This window comes from Micropterus dolomieu, linkage group LG20 (assembly GCF_021292245.1).
Source record: "Micropterus dolomieu isolate WLL.071019.BEF.003 ecotype Adirondacks linkage group LG20, ASM2129224v1, whole genome shotgun sequence".
NCBI classification, from domain to species: Eukaryota; Metazoa; Chordata; class Actinopteri; order Centrarchiformes; family Centrarchidae; genus Micropterus; species Micropterus dolomieu.
This window is the reverse complement of record NC_060169.1, coordinates 11,996,009-12,009,471: the sequence shown is the minus strand read 5'-3', so window position 1 is coordinate 12,009,471 and position 13,463 is coordinate 11,996,009. Positions and strand designations below refer to the sequence as shown.

Below are 13,463 nucleotides of genomic sequence, written 5' to 3'. Positions count from 1 at the left end.
CATCACTGGAAGTAAACTAAAAAACATCACTGGCCTATTTAACTCACTGTGGAATCATCAGAAATCCCAGAAATGACTGATGTCACTTAAGTGCCACACCTTCCTAAATGGTGATAGGAAGTTAAATGCAACATCACGTAGTTGTAAGTCCTTGTCAAATGTGTACCCCTAACCCACAGCTAGTTTCTCTGCGTTGTCTGTGCCACTTCAGCCTCAAGGCTTCAGCTCCCTCCTGTCAAAACTGGGACACTGCTGTCTTTGTTGCTTATGGGTCTGATTCTCTTAAAATAGGACACTTTTTTCTCCCTAAATAGAGTTTGTATTTATAGTTAAATACAAAAGTGCAAAGGGTGCATCAAGTACAGTAAAACTCATTGATTGATGAGTTTTGAGTGTACGGCTGATGAAACAGTTAGGCGTATTTTATTGCTGATTGAGTAAATGTGATTTGTTGAAGTTACTTTGTTTGGGGTCTTCAGTCAATTTTAACTGATAAAAAAATGCACGAAAGCAATTGCATGCCATATGTTCTTCTTTAGAAGTGAAATTCATGTTTCTATTTTTGCCTGCCTTACCTAACCCATATTTTATTTGCGCGGCTCAGCAACCATCACTAGTTCCTCTGAGAATGAGGAACGCAGTGCCTCCAGTGAGGTTCTGACTAAGGATGAAGGCCTGGGGGGTGGTGCTGGTGCAATGGGCCGTGCAAGCGAGGACCACCATCTTGGGCCGACCAGGGACAATCTAACCACCAAACCAGATGAGGCCTTACCTAGGACTGACATCATCGAGCCCAGGACTCCACCAGCTCCGAAGAGACCCCTCCCACAGCATCACTTACACAGCACTTCCTCCCTTATGATGCCCCGTCCAAATTCTGTGGCAGGTATGTTTAAATTTTCTTATGTGTTATTCTGCGATTAAAGGAATAGTTTAACAATTTGGGCAGTTCAATACCATTCTTGTGTCAGTCTATTCAATATGAAGCTGGAGCCAGCAGCCTGTAAGCTAGGCGTAGCATAAAGAGTGCAAACAGCGCCTGGCTCTGTCCAAAGGTAACAAAATCTGCCAACCAGCACCTCTAGAGCTCACTAGAGTCTTGCTGTCACCTTGAGGTTGCCAATCAAGACTCAGGGAAGTCGCTGCTCCCAGCCAAGAAATAGTCCCACACATAACCCCCTGTGAAAATCATAACGTTTTGTTTTTACACTTCCATTTTTGTATGGATTAAACATAATGTTAATTAGTGAGTGAGTTGCTAAAGCTCCCATTATTTTGTAGATGAAGTAGGTTAATGAGAGTATGAATGTGACAGCTGTGACCCGGGGGATTAATTAACAAACTAACAAATATTGACTGAATGACAAACTGATTGAATTGATTGTTGATCTGACATTTTCCAACTGTTCATCTGATATAGGGAGAGCATAATTTGCAAGATTTCAGTGATGCAGAACTAAACTTCATTGCGCCGTGTGTTGGTGCTCTACTTACCACTGATGCTGGATACACACACTGAGCAGTACCAGTTAAATGTCCTGGGAGGCCTCCAGTTGTCATAAAAATACCCCCCTCCCTCTCCAGTCACGATCTTTGCTTGTGCGCAAGGTTCTTTTTCTTCCCTTAGATGTCAGTTCATTTGTGGTGGGAGCAAAAGAAGAGATTCCCTAAGGAGTGGATTCACAGTAACGCCTGCCAGTTTCTTCTGTCAGCTGGTGCTTTTATTTAGGCACCCTTGATGAAAATCAGAATAAAGATGAAGTGAGCCACATAGTACTGTAGCCGCTAGGATTGTACTCGACATTTATGAAAGATTAGACCACAAAGTAACTGTGTATACATAATGATATACATTAAGAGTTTATAGCAGCAGTATTGTAAGGTTACAACAAAGAAGAACAGGCTACATATCAGAAATCAAATGAATGGAGGTTTAATAGAAATATCCTCCAATACTTTAAGTTTTAACATAAACACCATTTTATAAAATATATGATGTACTATGTATAATAAACATGTAGCATAAATACATTGAATACAAAACAGCAACATGAAGAGCAGCAGAACATCAAGAGAAAACAAATGAAAACAGAATATGTTGATGATATGAGCATTTTATATATATATATACACACACTACAGGCCTATAATTGCAGATTTTAATTCATCATTTAAGAGTCTAGAGTAGATGGCAGCTTCATCAACTATGTGACCATGTGGAATGTGCATGTTCACTGTCTGTTCTCATTAAAATCCTCATAATCAGAAGTAGCTCATGTTCTCAAAGTTGAGATAAATACTGACTGTTGCAAGCACAGGAATACAAAAGGTAGTCCAAGACAGTTTGCAGAGTCAATACAAGTTACCTGCTTCATCACCCCCCTATTGGGTTGAGACTGGGTTCATTTTTGGCAGGAAGCATTGTACTGTATGATTGCTGCACTTTGTGAACAAGTCAGAAGCTGACGATGCACAGTAGCTGCATCAACCACAGATACAATGTTTAGTGTTGTCCATGCTTTCAGTATGTTTTCCTGGTATTTAAATTAGTACAAGGAGTCTTTCACTAGGGGTCTATGATGCTGCAGTAACAGCCTCTTAAATATCTTTATTAGGTGAGTGGTCAGTGCCACTGGCCTGTATGGGCACTGAAGACTACTGTTTTTAAAAATGAGACAGTGCTAGAGGTTTTCCGCAGTGGAGAGACCATCTTCAAATTCAATTTAAAGCGATAGTTGTACATTTTGAGAAATATGCTTATTTGCTTTCTGGAGAAGAGTAAGATGAAATTGATATCTGTCCATTACATGTAAGGTTACAGTGAGGCAACTGTGGTCTTATCTTAGCCCAAAGACTGGAAACAGGGGAAACAGCTAGTCTAGCTTTATCCAATGGCAACAGAATCAACCTACCAGCGCCTCCAAAGCTAACTAATTAACTTGTTGTATCTTATTTGTTTAGTTTAAAAACCCAGGTGTAAAATGGCTAAGCTAAGCTAACCTAGAGCTGGGCAATAAAACAATAATGATAATTATCGTGATATAATTTCCTCAATAACAATATTACACATGTTCAATATATCGTCAATAAATGTTGATTTAATTCATTTGAGTCACACAACAAATTAGCACTTAATTTTTCTATTAAGATATTTATTTTGTTGTGGGAAATGAACTTAAACAAGATTTACTAATAATATTTTTTGAAAGATTATAGTTTTGAATGTTCTGCCTCAGATTTGTGAAGTGATCCGCTGTTTGGCATCAAGTGTTTATCACATTCTGACCGTAAAGAAAAGTTTAATCACACAATTAACCATCTGGTTTCTTTTTATTCAGGAGCAAAAATCAGCCTTTAAAGAAATAATGATTTGACATTTATCGTGATAATTATTGATATCGAACAGTATGAATTTATTTTATCTTGATAACATTTTTGGCCATATCGCCCTGTCCTAAGCTAACCTAACCGGGTGCTGGCTGTAGCCTTATGTTTAATCGACAGGTATAGAAGTGGTCGAATCGATTTTCTCATCTAACTTTCAGCCAGAAAGCAAAGATGGGTATTTCACAAAATGTTGAACTATTCTAAAGTTGAAGAGGTTCTGTAGAATCTGTATCAGCCTGGACTGTCAAGGGTGGAGGGATGAGCTGTCCAGGTGTCTCTGTCATATCGTCTAGAAACATGTTTTAACTCACTTTATCCTTCGTCCACTCAGCCATTTGGCCTGACTGTCTTTAGCCAGCAGTCTTTCTCATCCCACTCCACACCTCCTTCACACTGTTTTGCTGCAGACTGTTCTTCACCCTCTCACTGTGGATGTTCTTTAAGTCCTCAATTCTCCACTTCAGCATTGCTGGACAATTACAGTAATTCCCTCCATGTACCCGGTCCTAAAAGCCCTCTTCTACCTGTTGAAAGGGATTTCAGGTTCTCGGTGTTCCGAGGTTTATTATTTGCTTTGTCCCTATCTATTTTATTTTATCATAATTGCAGTGTTCACACTGTGACTGATTTGTCTTGCATCAGGGAGCCCCTCATTGTCCATTGGGTACTCCACAGAGCAGGTTCCATGTGCTCTTGACAGCCCTGTAAATCATAACATGGATTCTGTAGCTTTCAACAACACTCACTATGAAGCTGCAAGATTATGGAGACACACAGGGATGCTATATTTTCAGTGTGTCTTTACTCCCTGGGTTAAATAAAGTAAAGGGAGTGATGGTCCAGTATTACACATGTAGCAAACATGAAACATTGGTTAAGAGCAAAACACACTTCATGTTGTATGGGCTCACGTTGTGAGTGTAGACTGAATTAGTAATTTGTCATGACGAAGGATGATTAAGGACGTCACTGGCCAGCATCTTCAGGCTGTGACCGTAATTGCTTCTTTAAAGCTTTAAACCCGTAACAGCTCAGAGATGTAGTGCAGCTCCCTCAGATGCTCTGCGATAACCAATGACTGCATTTAACATGTAAAGTACATGATTAGAGTTATGTGAGTTCATCATCTGTCCAGGGGTTGCACTTTCTTGTCTACTGTCTGTTTGACTGGTCTATCTACAGTATTTCATAGATGAGTGCTACGTGACTCAGGCCCTTTTTTTTATCCCACTCTGAAGGGATTAGAGGCAGCAGTAATGCCAGATTTTCAGATTTTACAGAGGATTTTTATATTACAGCAATGAATGAATGAAATGGACCAGTCTGTGACTTGCCATTGAAAACAAACTCTTCTTCTGTCTGACAATTTTTTCCAGGCAGATTGAGTATATTTTGGCAGTAATACTATATATATTAATACTAATGCTATTTATTATTCCATCACTTAAATGTAGATGTCATCCTTCCTTACACACAGCCCAATAACACAAATAAGAGCAAACCTAAACATGCAGAAAACCAATATCATTATAACCCAAGAGGTCCCAATAAGCATAGACACTTCCGGTTGCAGGGACTCTAATCTAGTTAAATGGCTCTTTGCCATGAACCATAAACCACTTGAATTAGATCCCACTTCATTAACAGAGAGAAAGAGAGCTAGGGACAGCCAAAGACTAGACTAGAACAAAAGTTCTTAACCTTTTATCTTGCTAGCTGCTCCAACAGATGAGCAATTGAACAAAAATGATATTACACCTTAGGAGCCACAATACACACTCCTGACCCCACACTTTACAATAATGCTCAACTGTGCTTAATGCTCATGTTGTGAACTTTTGCACATACTTGTCAGCATTGTATTATTGTATTTTTGTATACTTTTGTATACATTTTTTGATCTCCTTACTTTTTATATGTTTATATTTCTATTTATGTTCATGTGTACTGTAAGCACCAATTTATATCAAGGCAAATTAACTCGTATGTGAAAATGCACCTGGCAATAACCCCAATTCTAATTCTGATTCTGATTCTGACTTTCCAGATCATTCTGTCAGTTTCTGGGGTTTGAATCATACTCATTTTTGTTGCATTTTATATCCATCTCTATTCTTTCTCACAGGTAAACCCAGTGAATGATTAAATATAGTCAAAACTGCCAAAACAACAACAACAACAGCGACAAATTGATACAAGACGTAAAACAATGCAATTGAAAAGCTCTGAAACAAATTCAGCCTTACTTCACTTTTGTGTTAAACGGTTCATGTCAGTTTGTTGTGTGTTCATGTAACTGAGCTGCAATATGTAAAAATATGTTTGTAATAATCACATTTTTTTTCTAAATGATAAAACTATTTTGCCCACAAAACATTAGAAATACTTTATAATACAGTGCAACTAAATACAAAACCACCATAAGCTACAGGCTGAGAAATGACAATAGAGTGGAATCAACACCTCTCTGACACAGCGTCAACATTACAAATCTGTAATGTTTCACTAATATTGAATTGTCTTTATTGTAGGACTGTTATATTGGATTGCATTTGAGTGTACAGCGCTTCCTATTTTTGCCTAATGATATGCCATAACAGGAGAAAGATTTTTATCATTTTTGAAGAAGACCAAATTTAAGAACCAGCTGATTACACAAAGCCTATTTCTTTATTTTGCACAATAGCCTGGACTAAAGACTGTAATGTCTTTAAAACTGCAGAAAGTAAGCCAGGCTGACCTGTAAACTCTGCGTTGTGAGTAGGTGGATGGATAGGCGAATGTGGGAGTAAACAACTCTTTCTTTTTTGTTTCTTGCCCTTTTGCACGACATGTTCTTTATTTTATTTAGCATGTTGGCTTTTATGTATCTTATTTGGTCATTAGAAGAATGTGTGTAATCCTGATATTGGCAGCGGATGCATTTCTGCGGCAATGCTTTCCACAAATTATCACAAATTTGGTGTCCTGACGTGTGAGACAGTATGAAACATTTGGTCATTGCACACTCATGTTAGCTTGAGATTACAGGAACGTGAGATGAGTTCTCTTTTCTTTCCCTCTCTCTTCCCTCCTCAAGGGCACTGAGTGCTTATCACTGAGAGCAACAACTGTTTATGTCTCATGTCTCCATGGATACAATAATTGACTCTAGCAATGAATTTGACACTTGTGTGGTATGCATGTGTATTTTGCACATTGCCTGCATCTCTCTCACACCCTCAATCTATTCCCCACCCCATCTCTCTTCACAGCAACCAGCTCCACTCGCCTAGAGGATTTGAGTTATCTGGACAACCAAAGGGCTTCTGGACACAGGGGCTCTGTCCGTAAACACAACACAGCTGGACGCACAAATGATGACTCCAAAGGTATTTTCTGGCTTAACCTCGGGATAAAATCAGTGTGTAAATATACCTTGGTGCAGAAACATCTGCAGACCTGTGTGGAACATGAATGCACTTCCCCAATGTCACTGCTTAAACTACACACATCTACATCTTTTCTCTCCCTCCGTCCAGGGAGATTGGTGCCATTCAAACAAGCTGACATCATGCTAAAACCGCTGCTGTTTGAAGTTCCCGGCATCACCGCAGAAACACCTTTTGTCGGCCGGGATTGGCTCTTCACGCGTCTGGATGAGGTCCTGAAAAAAACGAGCAGCTGTGAGGGACGCGGTGCTGTCATTGTGGGTAACGCAGGATCCGGCAAGACTGCTATCATCTGGCGGCTGGTGACGCTCAGCTGTCATGGCATGCGCACGCCACAGGGAGGTCCCAGCATCCCTCACAGCCCCAGCTCCTCCCCTAAATGTAAGAATCCTATCTTTATTCATAGCAGTGTAATTTGTTTTTTGTGTGTATCCCAAAGCATTAGTGTAAGAACACAGGAGAACGCTACAAGTTGAATTCATACATTCTCCCGTGTGCTCCAATAAAGTCTTGTAAGATACTGGAAAAAAATATCACTTTTTGGGAAGGAGCTGGTAACTGGGTCACGCACTCTTCTTTCAAGTTCTCCCCTGAGGTTTCTCTGCTGATTGCAGTTGTGTAAGGAGACAGAGATTGTTGTTTTGAGTGGCACTGGAGCTGTTCTCTGGTCTGAAAAAAAAAGGACGAAAACAACCTCTCGTACAGTCAGATTTTGCACATTACATTATAAATGCATGTTGCATGCTGTGACGTGCAGGTGATTTTTGTTTTTCTGAATACAACGTGACACACCTGGAGTTATGAGAAAAAGAATTGCCACAAATACAGATTCAGTAAGATTAAGATTACAATCTGAGGACAAAGCAGTACAGCAAAACTAAAATAGTGCTCAAAAGGAATACAGTGCCAATCATTTTTGAGCATCATTGCATTATTCATTGATAGCTGTCCTGTATGTTGTCATTTTGATGTAAATTTAACAGAGAGTATAGCATGAAGTGTGCAGGAATCCAGACGGCACTCTTTGAAACAAACATTCTTGCTGCCATCTGAGGTGGTTTTGCTTGTCTACTATGACTATGTCATAGTTTCCAGTCTTGCTTACAGATGCACTAATTAATTGTAGCAGTTTAATTGTGTTTCTTCAAAGACTTCACTCCTGGCATTCCGGTGCTCACACCAGAGACTTTGTCTAACGAGTGTAAATGGCAGCTTTTCATTTGTTGTTGTTGCTTTGTGCTCTGTTCAGGTGGGGATAGGCAGGGAAAAGCAGCCTCTAAGCAGCCAGCTGATTCCCAGCTCAGCCAGAGTGCTGTTGCAGGAACAAGCGATAGTACAACACAGAAGAAGGAGGCTGTCAGATGCCTGGCTGCCAAGGTATGTCAAAACACATGCACACACATGTTTGTATTTCTATACTTGTGAGGACTCTCAAATACATAATTCCCTCTCCATACCCTTTCTCTAACCTTAAAGCAATCGTTTGACACTTTGGGAAATGAGTTTATTTGCTTTCTTGCGGACCATTAGATAAGTAGATCAGTACCTCTCTCATGTCTGTGTGCTAAATATAAAGCTGAAGCCAGGAGTGAAACACCCTACATGGCTCTCTCAAAATGTGCCTACCTGCACCTACAGCTCACTAATCACGTTATATCTCGTTTCTTTAACCATCAGAACTACATGCCTTAACCGACTTAATTTACACCTGTTTTAATGTTAAGCCCAAAACCAAATCAAACAGCCCTTTACTTAACCACAATGTTCATACTCAAAGACTAAAAAACATTTAACCACACAACACACTTCTGTATAGTTCTTGTTTTTTATCCTGTCACTGAGGAGACCGCTGACTCATCGGCAGTTATAACAGACAAAAAGCAGAAATTGTATTTACATTATAGGAATTCCCAGAACGTCTTTCACCAGATTTACAGCATCACGAATAGCACTATAGGGAGCTATGACTGTTACAAGCCATTCTAAAAGACTGAAGAGGGATCAATTCAAAGAGATAAACACACATGACATAAAACTTCAGAGTGTTCTTGTCTCTTTTTGGGCACACGTAGAACATGTTGCTGATTGCATCACATAGATGAAAGCTTGATGGACGCTTCTAAATTTACTAACTTGGCCTCAATAAGAGTTTCCATGGGAACTAGTCAGACTACTTGATGTGTGAAGTGATGGTGAGGAAGTTCGCTCAAAAGTAAAATCATTGATGACATTATATGTAGACCACTCATGGTCTAGACTGGGACTTATTAAAGCCCTATGAAGCCATGAAGGAATACTAAAGCTGTATATTCCTCTGCAAAAATGCACTAAAAGTTTACAGATAACTACTATTATTCTTCCAGCATAACAGTTGCCATTTCTCTCTGTGTTTTTGTTTGTTTGTTTGTTTGTTTGTCTCCTTTATTGCAAAAACTCCCCCTTATTCGTCGTGATATGTTTCAGTAATATGTTGAATAAAGCTCTCGTTGTTGAGTTTCATGGGTAAATTAGGACTCAACTACCTCTCTGATTCCTGCAAATATGATTTCTGGTTTATATCTGGGTGTTATTTTATTGTAACATATTGATTTTATATTCTGTGATATTAGTCTGTTTCTCTTCTTTGTTATGTATTTCTTCTGGGGATATGAACTGATAATGCACTGTGAACAGATACAAACAGCATCTGAATTTGCAGTACTGTGATAAAATGTTACTTAAGTAAAAGTATGTGAGTATAATCAGGAAAATGTACTTGAGAAAATGCAACCATGAAATATTTTTTACATTTTCACTTAAGAAATTTCTTAAAATTTCAAAGTAGTTACCAATCAATTTTCTGTCAATCGACTAATCATTTCATTGACTAATCATTTCATCTGTACACCTTTGGGTAGTTTAACTTATGACAAAACATCATATTTTATAAGCTCTTCAAAAATCTTAATTTGTGAAGTAACTAGTAACTAAAGCTGTCAAATAATTGTAATGGAGTAAAAAGTACAGTATTGAAAGGTAGTGGAGTAGATGTAGAAGTGGCATGAAAATAAAAGACTAGTAATATCTGAAATTTGTATTTAAGTACAGTGCTTGAGTATATGTACTTAGTTACATTCCACTACTGGCCCTAACGCACACACACACACACACACACACACACACACACACACACATACACTGCTACAATCAGCAGACCTCACAGAGTGATTGGAAGATGTCCATCAAGGATGAGGATCTTAATTTTTAAATACATTTTTTTTTAATCATACAATAAAGATGCTCCTTATAAATTCATCACATTCAGACTTTTTCTTCAGAAAAGTAATCAGGGTGGTTGTTCTCCGAACAGGAACTGCTGTAGCCAAATCAGCATCACTTTTCATGACTCAGATTTGCCAAAATTGAAATTGTTCAACATTCAGAAAACCAGCAAGGTTTATCCTAATACCTTTTCACCAGATTATTTGTCTTTATACCTCATGATAGGATATTGCAGCCTGCATGGCGCTGTACATGATTTAACAGTAGATGCAAGTTTTAAAAGTGCATGCACAATGGCCAAGAAAGAGAGCTTTACAGATTTAAGAAGTAGCTGTTTCATTTTTCTCAGACACTCCAGACCAACTTTACATTCATGTGAAGTCCCTCCCGTTAGATACACCTTTCTTTTTAAGAACAATAGTCGTTTATGGCCCAGTGCAATTCTGACTTGTATTTTTCCACCACTTCCTGTTCTATGTCCACGGTACATTGTCGCACAGATCATTAACACTTGCATGACTTTTATTTAGACCTGAATACAGATATGTTTGTGTAATATACAGATTTTCACCTGCTTCTTTCTCCTGTCAGGTGGTAGCCTACCATTTCTGTCAGGCTGACAACACCTACACCTGCCTGGTGCCAGAGTTTGTGCACAGTGTCGCCGCCCTGTTGGCCAGAGCACCACAGCTCGCCCCATACAGGGAGCTGCTGGTACAAGAGCCACATCTACAAAACACACTCAGCCTGCGATCCTGCGTTCAAGACCCCATTGCTGCCTTCCGAAAGGGTGTTCTAGAGCCCATGGCCAGCCTGCGCAAGGGTAATAAAGTCTACACACACACACACACACACACACTTTAAGATAAATGTGATATTCAACTTTAAAGACCTTTTAAATTTTAAAATAGTATCAGTTTTAAGGTGGAAAACTGTCTGCTTCCCTCACCCTGCAATTAGGGACCTGCCATCTCCTGTGTGAAATAGCCAATTAATGACTCTGTGATGGACCCATAGATTATTTTCCCTAGTTAAGGTCAATGATTTGAAATACTGTGGAGTGTGAAACAGATGTCAGGTCATTTACATTGGGAAATGATGAGTGTTATTTTTGCCCCAGTGAATCATCAGCAACCCATAAGATTTCAAGGTCACAAAATACTCTGGAGGGGCCGTGAATGTTACAGACATATTAGCCAGCTCAGTTTCTCATGATACAGTCAGTCAGCTAGAGTGATGGGTTATTATGGTCCGGCCCTCCACAGTCTGCGCAGAGGACTGCTTTGTCTACTCCATCACGATTAAGCAGGTTAGGGAAAAAATGGAGAGCCCTTGTGTCTCAGTGTATGAGTCCTCACAGGCTTGCAGGGTGCATTGACAGCTTAGATGATGTGAAACATGATGGATATGTTCTTTTTCAAGCTAATAAACAACAATGGCCCCTGGCCCCTTTCAGCAGAATATAATCAATATCAGCTTTTCTCAACATATCCTGTGCTGAAAAACAAAGATGGACCCATTTTTAGCCATGAAAGGTTTTGTACAAAACTATCGTACCATGTTTCTTTGTTTCCTTATTATATGCTCTTTGGAAGGATAATGTAATATATCTGGTCTTTTAATGTGCTTCAACCCATTTCTTCTCTATCTTTTGCTTTATGTGTATTCAGAGCGCAGGCTCCCTGAAGAAGACTACATCATATTGGTTGACAGTCTTAATGAGGCAGAATTCCATAAACCAGACTATGGGGACACCATTGCCACTTTCATTACCAAAATAATCCCCAAATTTCCACTCTGGCTTAAGTTGGTGGTCACAGTCCGGACAGGCCTTGTGGTGAGTGAGAATATTAACATTACAGCATTATGATGATCTCTGAACCACAGCACACCTGTCTCAATGGTTCAGCCAAATTACAATTAACAAATTTTCTCACTTATCTCTTGTGGTACCAAGCAACAAATCTAACCTTCAACCCAGTACAATAGAGGTGATAGTTTCCCCCATGCCTGAATGGGTTTCTTCTTGCAAAGACTTAGTGGATAATAGATAATAGATGTATGAATGGATGTGTATTTCCAGACAAAATGTCCCAGTTAGTCTGAATAATACACAGATCTCACTGTGAACAATTTTCGTTGGAACTACTTTCTATCAAAAAATGCCACAGTGCCTGTGTTAGCTGTTGACACTGAGGTCTGTGGATTGAGAGGCGTAACAAAGATTCTGTTTCTGGAAAAAAATGTTGCTAGTTTATAATTTAAAAGTGAGTTCTAAATGCCACAAATTGAATTCAGTTTATCTCTGTTGTATCAGGATGTAGTCCAATGAATGATTTTTCCACAACTTGTTAATGCTGTTCCAGCACTTGGCAGAGCCTTTATGCCAGATAGAACTATCTAGATGGCAAGATAGAGGTACTTAAAGTGGGAAAATAGTATTTTGTATTTTGGATGAAGCATCCCACCAAGTTTCACCTTGCCTCACATGAATCACAGAGGTATACCTGCTTCATCTGAGCTCCCTGTACACACCGTGTAGTTGAATGTTGTGCTTTTACTGCCATAGTATAGACATTGTGCCTTTTGGCACTGTCGCTCTCTCTGAATCTGATGTATTTTCTCAATCCGGTTGGTAATCCCACCAAACAGCAGACGCGTCTGTCCAATGCCAAAGCCAAGCCTGCAAATGCCGCATGGATTATGCCCTCAATGGACGGTAATACTGGAGTCTGCTGGGAGTCTGGAGCTTGACAGCCAGCCAGTCGGTTACATAATTTGATTAGTGTTTGGAAATACACAAACCACATTTGGGGTAATTTTCTTCATGATACATTTGAAGTCAGCAAGCATTAAATACCGAAATTTAAAGATGAAGAGTTCAGCTATTACCCCACCCTCCCTGTATCCCCTCCTGATAGAATCATCATTCACACTTTCCCTTTTCACAAGCCATTTAACTGGCAATGCTTACTCTCGTATAATAACCTGGATATTTCACAAACTGTTGAGAATGCATTAAGTGGAGCACAGTCCAGAACTAAAAGTCAATTGCTTGTTGTTGAACCGAAATGTCATTCTTTGTTAATGAGGAACTGAGTTGCAATAACATTTTTTTGTATCAGTCATAGCTGGTTTTGGCCGGTGTTGAGCAGCTAAGGATGGCAAGAGAGGAGATGAAATGTGACTCTGAGAGATGCCTGTGAGCAATGTTGGAGCTTGAGTCATTGTCACACTATTTACTGTACTGTATCCCATGGCTCTGCGTGAGTCAGAGGCAACAACATCTGAGGAATGGGTCCTGATTTTGGTGCTTTTAATTTGTCCTTAGCTAATGCACCAAAGACACGCTACCTACTGTTCTTTAAATTTTGAGGTGTTTGT

General features: G+C 39.4%; 1 protein-coding gene across 1 annotated transcript in view; it reads left to right on the top strand.

Moving 5' to 3' along the window:
• LOC123958794 (protein TANC1-like) overlaps positions 1 to 13,463 on the top strand; it is a 32,392-nt gene that overhangs the window by 8,284 nt on the left and 10,645 nt on the right. Inside the window, exons 7-12 of the mRNA XM_046032426.1 lie at positions 605 to 886; positions 6,642 to 6,758; positions 6,909 to 7,199; positions 8,068 to 8,195; positions 10,671 to 10,902; positions 11,750 to 11,916. Of these exons, the coding sequence (XP_045888382.1) occupies positions 605 to 886; positions 6,642 to 6,758; positions 6,909 to 7,199; positions 8,068 to 8,195; positions 10,671 to 10,902; positions 11,750 to 11,916 (1,217 nt within the window). The remainder of the gene's footprint in view (positions 1 to 604; positions 887 to 6,641; positions 6,759 to 6,908; positions 7,200 to 8,067; positions 8,196 to 10,670; positions 10,903 to 11,749; positions 11,917 to 13,463) is intronic.